This window comes from Vicugna pacos, chromosome 23 (genome assembly GCF_048564905.1).
Source record: "Vicugna pacos chromosome 23, VicPac4, whole genome shotgun sequence".
NCBI lineage: Eukaryota > Metazoa > Chordata > Mammalia > Artiodactyla > Camelidae > Vicugna > Vicugna pacos.
Window position 1 is genome coordinate 21,651,614 of NC_133009.1, and position 12,612 is coordinate 21,664,225.

General features: G+C 38.6%; 2 protein-coding genes across 4 annotated transcripts in view; one reads left to right on the top strand and one right to left on the bottom strand.

Moving 5' to 3' along the window:
• Window positions 1-6,467, top strand: part of LIN9 (lin-9 DREAM MuvB core complex component) — a 62,391-nt gene extending 55,924 nt beyond the window's left edge. For all 3 annotated transcript variants that reach the window (XM_072948647.1, XM_072948645.1, XM_072948646.1), the window contains 4 exons: window positions 1,011-1,136; window positions 3,876-4,055; window positions 4,230-4,327; window positions 4,989-6,467. In XM_072948647.1, the coding sequence (XP_072804748.1) occupies window positions 1,011-1,136; window positions 3,876-4,055; window positions 4,230-4,327; window positions 4,989-5,094 (510 nt within the window). In that variant the 3' untranslated portion in view covers window positions 5,095-6,467. The remainder of the gene's footprint in view (window positions 1-1,010; window positions 1,137-3,875; window positions 4,056-4,229; window positions 4,328-4,988) is intronic.
• Window positions 6,468-9,886: 3,419 nt separating this feature from the next.
• On the bottom strand, window positions 9,887-12,257 carry MIXL1 (Mix paired-like homeobox). Its single transcript, XM_031689985.2, has 2 exons — window positions 11,617-12,257; window positions 9,887-10,366 (listed from the first exon to the last, which is right to left on the bottom strand). The coding sequence occupies exons 1-2, from the start codon at window positions 12,022-12,024 to the stop codon at window positions 10,061-10,063; spliced, it is 714 nt and encodes a 237-aa protein (XP_031545845.1). The 5' UTR covers window positions 12,025-12,257; the 3' UTR covers window positions 9,887-10,060.
• Window positions 12,258-12,612: the final 355 nt, after the last annotated feature.

A 12,612-nucleotide genomic window follows, 5' to 3' on the forward strand; every position in this document is an offset into this window, starting at 1 on the left:
GCAGCAAGGGAGCTGAGTTTAGAGGGAGACTTAAAATTTTAAACCATGCAAATGTATTTTCTATTATAAAATTTTTCTTAATATTTTCAATAGAAGGTTAAGAAAAAGTTGAAGATCCTAGAATGTATGACTGTAAATCAGAAATGGAAAATATGAGAGAAAAATTACGAGAGACACAAGACCAATCCTAAAAGATCCAAAAGGTCCAGTAGGATACCCAGAAGGACAGCACGGAGAAAATGAAGGAAAGGGAGTTATCAAAACAATGATAGAAGAAAAATTCCCAAAACTGAAGAAAAAAGCATCCCAACTCATTGTTAGTTCTTTATGTTGACTCCATTGGTCCTAGTTTTACCCCTCTGAAAGTATTAACATCTTATTTGTGGTAACTGTTAAAATATTTGAAGACAACTTATACCTCTCCCATCTTCTATTCCTTTTCAGACTAGTCCTCCCATTAGATTTGTAAATATTTCAAATAAAGCTTTAGTGAATGTGTGGAGAAGTGGGCACACTCATACACTATAGGTGGAATATAATTTACTGAAGCCTTTCTAGAAGGTAGCTTGGCTAAATTGATTAGCCAGCAATTCCACTTCTAGAGCATCATTCTGGAGAATTAATCATGTATATGCACAAAGGTGTGCATGTAAGAGTGTTTATTGTAGCATTGTTTGTAATTGCAAAAAAAAAAAAAGGAAACAATATGCCCATGTAAAGAAGACTGGTTAGATAAATCATGGTACAGTCATTCTATATATATACCCTTGCATACACATATACACACACATACACAAGCATATGAGCAAGGCATACATATACATGGGTATTACTGTATATTAAAGACTGCGTAAATAACAATCATACCATTATCACATCTAAGAAGTATAACATTGAGTAGTTTTAATAACCTTTAGTTTATTTTGAATAAGTCAGATGTCCTATTAAATAATTGAAATTGCATTGCTAAAAAGAAACTTCATCATAATCTGAATTATTTTTCTTCTCAGAAATCATATTCCATGCCCATTGGCATTGAATTTCAGCGGAGATATGCAACAATTGTTCTAGAGCTTGAACAGCTGAACAAGGATCTAAATAAAGTTTTGCATAAAGTTCAACAGTACTGCTATGAGGTAGGTAATTTGTATGAATTTCCCTAGAAGGGCTGTGCCCGCTACTCTTTTATTTAAAGCTTAATACTGTTAACATCACATTTTAGAAAATCCAAACTAAGCCAATATCTTTATAGGATCCTTTAACAGAACTGTATTTTATACATATATTTTTATTCCTTACAGCATCAGCACTGAAGAGTGCTTTATACACAGCGAGCTGTCAGTTCTGTTAGTTTTTTGTTTGTTTGAATTACAAATGATATAGCTCTCCAAAAATTTAGAAAAATCCAGAAAAATAATTGCTCTTAATTCCACTACCCCAAAGACTATTTTGGCTTATTTCCTCCTAATCTTTTTTTTAACCTACCGGCTTTTTCTCACAAAGTTATGATCATGCTGTATATATAATTTTGTTTCCTCCTTTTTAAACTTTACATTAGAACTATAGATTCTTGACCTTCAATCACGTAGACTATAGGGTTGTTTGTGAATTATCATTATCATGCACATATAATTATATATATGAAGGTGGTTCAACATTTTCATCTAAAATAGGAGTTTTGTACTATAAGGTAAGAATTAAATGACTGAGCTGAGTTTAGAATGTTCCTACATTTGCATTCTTAGAGGTTGTGTGTTTCCAGTAAAGCCACCTCTATTTGTAATACGAAATTCTTAAACAGCTTTTTATGATACTAGCCTCGTAGTTGAGTCCCAATGATCTGCCATAGGTGATGTTATCAATCCACTTGACCAGAGAGAAATGAACTATGATAACCTATAACTAAACTGTGTATATTTTGCTTGTTCCTTTAGCCATCCATTGTCATTTATTTTCATTTTCCTGGTAATTGTCACTTACCTACATAGCAACATAAGTGTTGCCCTAGCAGATAGATTTCTCCCCCTGGACTAGCAACCATCCACAAGAAGTGCAAACCAAGCAGTTTAAGAGGACATAAAAAAGGTGTTAATACATGCGGAAGTGGGTTGCTCATGTCTTTCTATATCTCATATGTACACAAGGCCATATATGATAGGCTCGTTTCCTAATGGAGTAAAATGATTTCATTTTCACAAAGCTCTTATGGAAGTACAATACTGATTTTAAAATAAGAACATATCAGAGAGAACACTATGACTAAGCAGTTCTACTTCTAAGTATATACCAAACGCATGTGAACGTGTATTTACCAAAAGACATAGACTAGAATGTACACAGCATCATTGTTCATTATAGCCAAAAAGTCAGAAATTGCCCAAATACCCATCAGTACTAGAATGAACCAGTCAACTGTCGTATAACGTACAGTGGAATTCTTAGCAATGAGAATGAATAAACTCAACAACACACAACACCACAGATGAACTCAGAAATATGTGAACATATTTGTTCATATGAGAACATGTAAATATTGAACAGATTAAGTCAAACACAATATATAGTGCCTGATTCCATTTATGTAAAGCTCAGAGGCCAGCAAGAGTTAATATATGATGTTACAAGTCAGGTTGGTGGTTACCTTTGGAGTATTACAGTGGAAAATGGCATTAGGCCTCTGAGGAACTGGTAATGTTCTGTTCCTTAATCTAGAGATCTTTCAGGCATGTTTGATTTCAGAAAATTCATTAACCCATACACTTTATGATGTGTATACTTTTATATATTTATGTACACTTCAGTTAAAAATTTTAAGTGTTAGAGGATAAGGTTATTCATTGTAGTGTTACTGATAATTACAAAATATTAGAAAAAACCTAAATACCCAGTCGATTCCCATCGACTAAATAACTAATGGCATACCCCACAGTGGAGTGCTGTGCTGCTCTAAGAATGATCGAGGAAGCTCTCTTGTGATGATTAGGGGCGCATAGCTGCCTTAAGCAAGTGATCAAAGATGCAGTAGTGAGTGGGACAGATAAACATCATGTGCCTCCTAATCATGACACGCCGAGAAGAACTCAACATCACTTTTGTGGTGTTCCTGCCAAAGATGTATAACCTCAATCTAATCAAGAGGAAACAGACAAACCCAAATTGAGGGATATTATGCAAAATAATTGGCTAGTACTCTTCAAAAATATCAAGGTCATCTGAATCAATAAAAAATGTAAAAAAAAAAAATCAAGGTCATGAAAAACTGAGAAACTGTTCCAGAATAAAAGAGACTAGAGAGACATGACAACCAAATGTATTCAGGGGGGAAAAAATAGCTATGTGTAAGGCATTAGTGGGACCGTTGATGAAATCTGAATTTAGACTGTTTGAAAATGGTATTCTTTCAGTACTAAATTTTCTGATTGCTGTCATTGCACTATGGTTATGTAAGAGAATATCCTTGGACTTAGGAAATACAGACTGGAGATTGGGGGATAAAGAGGCACAGTGTTTACAACATACTCTCAAATAGTTAAGCGGGAAATATTACATATATACGAAGAGAGAAAGATCAAATGTCAAGTCAAACAGTTAACCGTCAGCAGTTAGTGAATCTGGGTAAAAGGTTATCAAGGGCTTTTATGTTCTATTCTTTTTTAGAAGCTTGACATTATATCAAAATTAAAAGTTACCAAATATATAAAACAAGTCAGAAAAAAATTGTTAGAGGAGAAAAAACTTCTAAGGTAAGAGTAAGCATCATTTTTGTTATAAATGCTAATTTTATAAAAATACAAATCTGAAAACAGGGCACAAATACACAGAAGTTGTCATGGCCTTATGAATCTACATCTTACATTTCGATCATCTGTTTTCAGCTTGCTCCAGACCAAGGGCTCCAGCCTGCAGATCAGCCAACAGATATGAGACGAAGGTGTGAGGAGGAAGCACAGGAAATTGTTCGGCATGCAAATTCCTCAACAGGACAGCCCTGTGTTGAAAATGAGAATCTGACAGACTTAATCTCTAGGCTTACAGCTATTTTGTTACAAATTAAGGTAAATTTCAGAGAATTTTTCAGAGAAAATATTAAGAATATTTTCTTAATTTTGACACCTAAACAAATGTGCTAATTTGTTGCTAGAAAATTATAACCCATATATTAGAGCAGGTTTTTTTTCTTGTCTGTTTGAACTATAATTTAATAAATTTTGAAATTTTTTTTCCTTTAGTGTCTAGCAGAAGGAGGAGACCTGAATTCCTTTGAATTTAAATCACTTACAGATTCATTAAATGATATCAAGAGTACAATAGATGCTTCTAATATCAGGTAATTTATTAGATGTACTCTAATCATTTTTTTTACTGAAGTATAGTCAGTTTACAATGTGTCAATTTCTGATGTACAGCATAATAATTCAATCATACATATACATACATATATTCCTTTTCATATTCTTTTTTCATTTTAGGTTACTACAAGATATTGAATATAGTTTCTTGTGCTATACAGTATAAACTTATTGTTTATCTAATCATTTTTATATTAAATTCATAGTGATTTCTAGTACAAGCTTTAAGAATTTTGCATGTTTATGAACTAGTCATATGATTTTTTTATCCTTTAAGTAAAGTGTAAACTAGCTTCTCAGTTACATCCAGTCTGTTAATAGAATGGAAATTTCACATGGTTTTTTTATATAAAGGAATCAGAAGACATATAATATTTAGGTTTGAGTTTAGCATGGAGGTTCAACTTAGAAGACTTCCCAGTCAAAGAAAGATTTGTCGTCTTTTTCCAGTATCCTGGTGGCTTCTTTTAAGCATACTTTTTTAAGTTACTACTGAAATAGAATTACAGCAAATGTAAGCAGATTACTTACCTGGAGTCATTATCTTCACTGTCTCCTAACTAAAATTTAGCTTTTTTTTAAATTGTTTTTATTAATTTTGTGAAGTACAGTAGTTAACCATGTTTCTTTTTTCTTTAGTTGCTTTCAGAATAATGTAGAAATTCATGTTGCACATATTCAGAGCGGCCTGAGCCAGATGGGAAACTTACATGCCTTTGCAGCAAATAACACCAACAGAGACTGAGTAGAAGAATTAATTATTCCAACTGCATAGGACATTGTTTTTGAGAAGTTCTTTTCCTTTATATAGGCTTCCAACACCAAATAACCTAACTGCTGGAAAACAAGGGAAATTTAAATTTCCAAATAAGGCATTTTAAAATACTGTACTGCTTCTTAAACCAGCATTGCTGACCAGCATTAAATTTATTTTTCTTTTATTATTCAGCCGCAGTAGCACTGCTTATGTTACATATGTTTATTAGCAAGTATTTTTAACTGAAAATGTCTGAACATAATTTCATGGAAGAATATGTTGACCATTTTTTTTTAACATGCATGAATTCAACCCAACCCATGCAGACAACTGCTGCAGTGGAGAACATGAAGAAACATGGTCTTTTTGTGCATTATGCATGGCAGTGTGGAAATTTCATCCAAAAATTACAGCTCCAGTTCATCTAGTTGATCACCACCTCAGTCTTCAAAAGATTACATGAGTTATGGGAAGTCCTCATTTTAAGGAAGCCACTGGAATATAGATGGGAAATATGGACTTCACAAGTATATGTGAAATATACTTGCAATGTGACATGGTTCTATAGAACATTTTATAATAATAAATATTTTAATTTATCATAATTTATAAAAGAAACCTTTGTTGTTTGTCTGTTGAAAGAAAATGAAGGAGCAGGAAAGAAACATTACTACAAAATGCTTAATTTCAGCAAGTGGATTTGGCATGTCTTCTCCCGTCAATTCAGGGCAAAAAGTGCTATTGTTATGAGATTTATTTAAAAAAAAAAAAGACTGATAACACACTATTTTCATATTTTTTGTTTATTTGCACAACTTTTGAACCAGATTACTGGTTAAAATCCAACAGTACACGATTTATAAAGTAAAAAGATTTTATAAGGAAAACAAATATAATAGCCAGTGCTAGGAAATGGAGAAAAAAGGTTTGTATTTGGTTGTGGGGTTTTTTTGGTTTTTGGTTTTTTAAGGAAAACCCTGCCTAAAATGTTAATCTTGTAAAAAGTATGTATTTGGAATTTTCTCTGTTTTAATATAGAATATTATAAAGTCAAAATATAATAAATTGTTTTCAGATTTGGAGTTTAAGGTATAGCTGTAGAAGTGGCTTTGATTCTTTTAGGTGTCTCATAAAATGAGACTTTTTATATGTTAATGTATAATAAACTGAAACAAGATTATTTTCCATTTGAAATTTTTGTATAGTTTAAAAATGCTTCCATATTCTTTGTTGGTATTGTGCCACTGCAAAACTTTAGTGCAGAGTTTATATTTAGCTAAACTGTTACGTTAATTAAGAAATGCATAAATCTTTTATTCTTAATATTTGTAATTCTAAATAAATTGATCTATGAAAAGTAATATGATCTGCATTTTCATTTAATACAAGTTGATAAGTATTCCTTCTATTTAAAAAGTTTTAAAAACTTATTTCCACTAAATTATGTTTTTAGGAGAAACAGCACGGATTAATTACCAAGTCATTTTGAATTACAATACCATCCAGTATTATTTTAGAGTTTTTGTTTTTCCATCACTGAGTAATTACTGTGGAAAACAATAAGCAAGTAAATTATGTGGCTTACTATAGATCTAGAAAAAGATTCGACTTTTTAAAAATATATTCTTCCTAGAATTAGGTAAGCATTTTAACATTTTTTTCTTTTACATTGCTTAAGGCTAACTTGTCACACTTAAGTTATATCAATTTTGCACATATATAAGCACTGTCCATATCTTTCCGTGTCTTTGTGTGTTGATGGCAAGAACTGTGCTTAAGAATATATTTGAATTTTATTTCTGTTTAAGGAAGAAGAAATCTATATAATTTAAAGTAGTCATTTTGGTCAGCTGTACATTAATTTGAATGATGCTGCCACTGCTTAACACTGGAGCTCTAATGAAAAGCATCAAAGCCAGATTGAGCAAGCAAATGCACCACATGTTATGTAGATTTGGTTCTGAATTACTGTTAGTTCCAAAAATCAGATTCACTTGCTACCATTGAGAATCTACCCAAAAACTTGCCTATTAAATTTTCTCTTGAATTCATGCATCTCCACCACCAGTACTCAACCTAGCTGCCGTCATCACTAGCCTGGAACACAGTAGGCATCTCCTCACTTATCTCCCAGTATCTACTCAGCTGTCCTCAAACATAGCCAGAGCAATACTCTTCAAATGCGGAATTGGTCATGTTCTCCCCATCTAAAGTCTGATGGCTCTCAGGACAATTCAGAACTCTTTTACAAGACCTACACAGCCATGCATGATCTGGCCTCCCCTATAATTTCTCCATCCTGCTCCTTACTCCACAGGGCCTTTTGTACACTCCGTGCCCTGTATGTTCCCTCTCCTTTTACCTTGGTAACTCCTGATCATCCTACAGATCTTACCTTCAGCATCATTTTCTCAGGGAAGCTTTCTTTGACCATGACACATCATTCTCCAGGTCTTTATGTACCTCTCCTTCCAGCACTCTGTCACATTTGCAATTTTACATTTCTTCTGCCTCCATACTGGCCTCTTTACTCCATAGCTGGAGGGACCATTTCTGGTTTTGCTCACCATTTTGTTTCCAGGCCCTGATAAAGTGCCTATAGGCACCAAATATTTGTGGAACAAATGAGCAAATAAGAGTTTCAAAAGGGCTTTAAGTAACATTAATGTCACTGAAGTTAAAGTATGGTTCTTTATGATGATTTCTTTGAAGGATGAGACAGGACTCACTTGGATGTAGAAATTCTGCTTCGGGAGTTGCCTTTAAACCTATCACATTGTCATTATGCCCTGGCTAAAAAGGCCAAGCCAATATAGCAGGTGTTATGTGGTGGTGGATGAGCGGAGGCTGAGCTGGTCCTGGGTTTGAGTCCTGGCCTCTATTAGCTCTGTGATTGTGAACCACGACTTAAATTTCTTAATCTTTGAAATGGTAATAATCCCCACCTTATATGGCAGTTGAGGATTAAACAGATAATGCGTATAACACATTTAGCAGTTAAGGTCTCTTGAGAGTTTGAGAGCGGTGCAGACTACTATTCTTAGAGGATCCCACATTAAAAAATATGACAAGATTTAAATATCTGTAGATTTTTAAACTGTTCACTGGGGAAAACAGAATATAACAATGTAAATGCAATAATAACATAAATGAGTTAATTACAAGATTTACTTTTAAATGTGATCCTTAGTGGACCATAAGTTTAAAGTATTGTATGTCTCAGTTGTGAATGTGTACCATCTCATTTGGCCATGTACAAGTCTAAATGCAAAGAAAGCTCTCTGTGAGACCTCCTGGCCACCCCAACAATAGGCCCTGAGCACGATGGTTGGCACATAGCAAGCACTGAAAATAATAATAGCTAATATTTGTTTATTGTCTCATTTTTGGTTTCAGACAGTTTTCAAGAGTTCAGAAGTCAAGTCTGCTACTTTAAGCCTGAACTATGTCCTGGTTGCTTTTAACAGTAGATTTGCTACTCTGAAAAGTGCCAGCCATTTAACACCTCTATGAAAATTAGGATAACTGGCATGTATAATCTTTAAGACATTCAACATAGCTCAGAATCTTCTTGTATAACCATCAAGACGTGAGCCCCAGCCCTAGCCATGGCTTCTCATGAGCCTCTAAAGCACAGCTTACAAAGAACCCTCACCTGTGTTAACTTGTATACAGTTTCCTTTTATCCTCAGGAGTTTGAAAACCTTCAAAATAGCAAAATGATAATTTATCTCAGGCTAACTTAGAAACAGTCATTTACATACATTCTTATCATAAATTAGGAAAGAGAAATCTGAAACCAAAAGACTCGTGTTATTAAACTTTGAACAAGCCGGACAGACTTAACCAAGTTAAATTTCTCAGGACAGTGGCCTGCTGATAGGATAATTACTGGCTATAAACTGTATTTGCAGAAACTTTTAGAAATGTTTTTCATGACCACATAATATGGACTAAGCAATTATGGAATGAAGCACTGTACTAAATGCTATCTAAAGGATGGAACTCGTTTAAATAGACATACAATGAAACATTTGTGGAAAACATTTAATAACAATAAAGTTGCACAGAAGTACAATGACAAGTGCTAAGGGTAATGCTGGAGTAATTGAAGTAACAGGTACAAAATCAGGATCAGAGATAATTAAAGCCTTCAGAGAGAGGGAGGTCTAGGGTGTTTTGAAAGGTAGAGAGGTATTTGTTTGAAAAGAGTGGCTCTGAGACAGAGGTATGTTTTGTGAAACGGTGACCTTCAGAAGATATGCCTGTCCTGTGGGCTATCGATGCCCATCAGCTGGAAGAGTAACCAAAAGGTTTTTACAATTTTATAGCAATTGGAGGCTCCTAAAGATTTCTAAAGAGAGTAGTTTTTTGAAAGTTGAGAAACTTGAGGCAGGGGGCTCTTGAATAATCTGGACAGAGAATCATCGGAGCTACAAATGAGTGTAAAGCTGAAAAGCCAAATTTAAAAAGTAGTAAATCTGGGTGATAGAATGAGGATTGAAGGAGCATGGTTAGCATGAGTTTAAGGTTACAAGCCTTGGAAGAACCATATGTAGACAGTAGCTGTCAAGCACAAGGGGAAACTGAGTTGAACCAAGGAGTTCTTGTGAAGATAAGTTTAAATAACCCATCCGAAAAATAGCAACAGGACTGGTAAGAAGGAGCAGATATGTGGACCAAAATGAATGCACAGATATGGAGATGCACTAGTAAAAGTAAATGGCCAGAACTCCTAAGGGGTGTGTCCTACGAAGAAAGAACAGGCTATAGGCAAAGGTTCATGGGCAAGAAGGATGAAATCTTCACAGGTGAGCGATAACTCAAAACCATTACCAAGGTTAACATGGATGTGAACTTAACATGGAACCCAGAAAGGGCAGTATTCTACTGTGTATCTCCCTGGCTGTCAGTTATGGTTCCTCTGAGCTTATCCTGAATTCTCCCAGATTCCTCAAGAGTTACCAAAGGCAGAAAAGATGTGTTCTTCCCATGAGTCCAGCTTTGAACCAATGTCTTCAGAGAGAGGAGAATAGGTTTCAAAATTCTGACCTTGGGAGCTAGGGTCAGACATGCCCCCTCCAACCCTGTTGGGATCAGACAGGCAGTTCACATCTGCCTCCAGAGGCTGCTGGGGCTTCAAATATTTCACTTCAGTTTCACAAGCAGAGTGGTGGAGGAAAAGCTCCGGTCTGGCTGAAGGTTGAAAGGATTTTCCGCTCTGACGACGTGACTTGGCGCGCCTGTTCTGGAACCACACCTGGAAGAAGGGAGAGAGAAACTGATTTCAGTTGGAGTGCTTATGCTCCTATTACCTTCATAGTTCATAGTAAGTTTCAGTTTAACATGCTCAGGCTCCCTGCTCCAGAACGTTATGGTTTTCACAAAACACTTCACAAAATCAAAGCACCTGGCTTTCTCTGCCTCACCATTCCCAGGAGCAAAATTAGAATAATACCTAATCCTATATACCTTACTTTATAATATATACGTATATACTTTATATAGGGACAGTTGCAATGAAAAATGAGGCCACAGAAATAGCACTTAGAACTTTAGGAAAAAACACTACTCTCCTTAAAGATGATGGGCACAAAGACAATTTGGAAAATCCGTTTTTGAAAGTGCACTCCCTTGTCAAATTAGTTAAGGAGGTATTTTGTTCAGTGGACTTCATTCACTTCTGTGAATAAATTTTTTTTTTCTCACTATTCCCCTGCAAATACCAAGAGTGTCCTGCTTAGGAAAGTTCTGTGCCAGTTGTTGAAACTGACAGATGTATTCCACCAAGGATGCAGAAAAACAAGTCCACTCTTTCCCAGTTGTTACATTGAGGGCTCCTACTTAAACCTGCACTTGGACATGGACCAAGGTGCTGGAGACTAACAGGCAGAAACGACCAGATTCTCATCATCACTTAGCTCCAGGATTCTGATCCACATTACTTTAGGCAATACCTTGCACTAGATTTTTCAAACTGTGACAAGAAATGCCATATACTCCAGATGCTACATCCTTTCCAACCCAAATTCCAGACCCAATACCCGTCAAGAAAGTGGCCTAGGGGCCCAAGGGCAACTTGGTGAGGCAGCCCTGCCCTGTCTCAGCTACCATTCTCATACCAGGGAGAAAGAACAACTCACCTGTCCTCGTCTGTCTCTTATTCTAAGGAAAAAGTGTGAAAATACTTCCTATCATCTTCGTGCTGAGGGTTTACTTTCTGGCCGTTTCAAGAGACCAACTAGTCTCCTAGGAGGGTCCCTTACTATACTTGGTAGTGAGAGAGAGAAGTCACTGAGCGTGCGCCTGAATGATTTCATTTAAGTCTCAACCACCCTGGGCAATAGGTACTGATTTCACAGCCTAGGACACTGAGGCTCAAGGGAAGTAATTTGCCCAACGTCAAGTACGTGGCACCGGGGTGTTGCCCTGGGAATCCTGGCTGCTGCTCCCTGTGCCTCCACTCTGGGGCGCACCGGCGAAAGCGCCCGCCTGCACCGGGCCGCTCACCTGGATCCTGGATTCCGGGAGCAGGGTGAGCGCGGCCAGGCGCTCGCGCAGGTGGATGTCCGGGTACATGGTCCGGCGGAAGACGAGCTCCAGCAGCTGCAGCTGCTCCGGGCTGAACGACGTGCGCTTGCGGCGCTGCGACGCCGACGGGACGGCCGCGCCTTTGGGGGGCGCAGGCGGGCCCAGGCCGGCGTGGGGAGGCGCGGCGGGCCCGGGACCCCTCCCAAGAAAGCCCGCGAAGGCTGCCGGGGCGCCGCGCTCCGAGCCGAGGCCCGAGGGGCGCGCGGGGAGCAGGGCAGTGCCCGGGCTCGGGGGCGGCAGGAACGCCCCGCCGGCGTGGGCGGGCCGGTAAGCGGGGGACGCGGCGCTCTCCCCGAACTGGAGCTGGCTGGACTCCGCTGTGGCCATCGCTGCCCGACCCCAGTGCGCCGCCGGGAGGGGCAGGGCCTCTAGTTATAGGGGCCCCAGGACCGAGGGAGGGGGCCTGGGGTGGCGGCGCGATCAAAGGGCTGGACGCAGGAAGGCCCGTGTCTCTTTGGGGTGCGAGCCCGCCCCCCGCCCCGCCAGACGCCGGTGGGAATAATCGCTTCCGCTGCCCGTGGGATGGAGGGAGGGAGGCGTGAACTTGGGCCCAGGCCCCCTCCGACCCCTCCCCCGTCCATCCGCCCCGCCACCGCCACCGCAATCAACATCCCCCAGAGCAGGTCTACTCCGGGAGGACAGCCCCGAGGGGCCCGAGTGCGTGGGCGGAGTGCGGCGGAACCGCCCTCATCCGAGGTCAGGTCGCCCACTCAGGGCGGCGAGGTCCTGGGGCCGCCTATCTCTCCCATGGCCCGGTCAGTGAGCCTTGCCTGCCGTCCTGTCTGTCGTCATCAAAGGTATTTATTTACTCCCCCTGCTATGTGCTAGACCCTGTACCAGGTTGGTCAAACAGCCCATCCCCTGTCCTCCGCGAGGCTTCCTAACAAGTCCTGGAATCAGAAGGCGAGGGTGCAG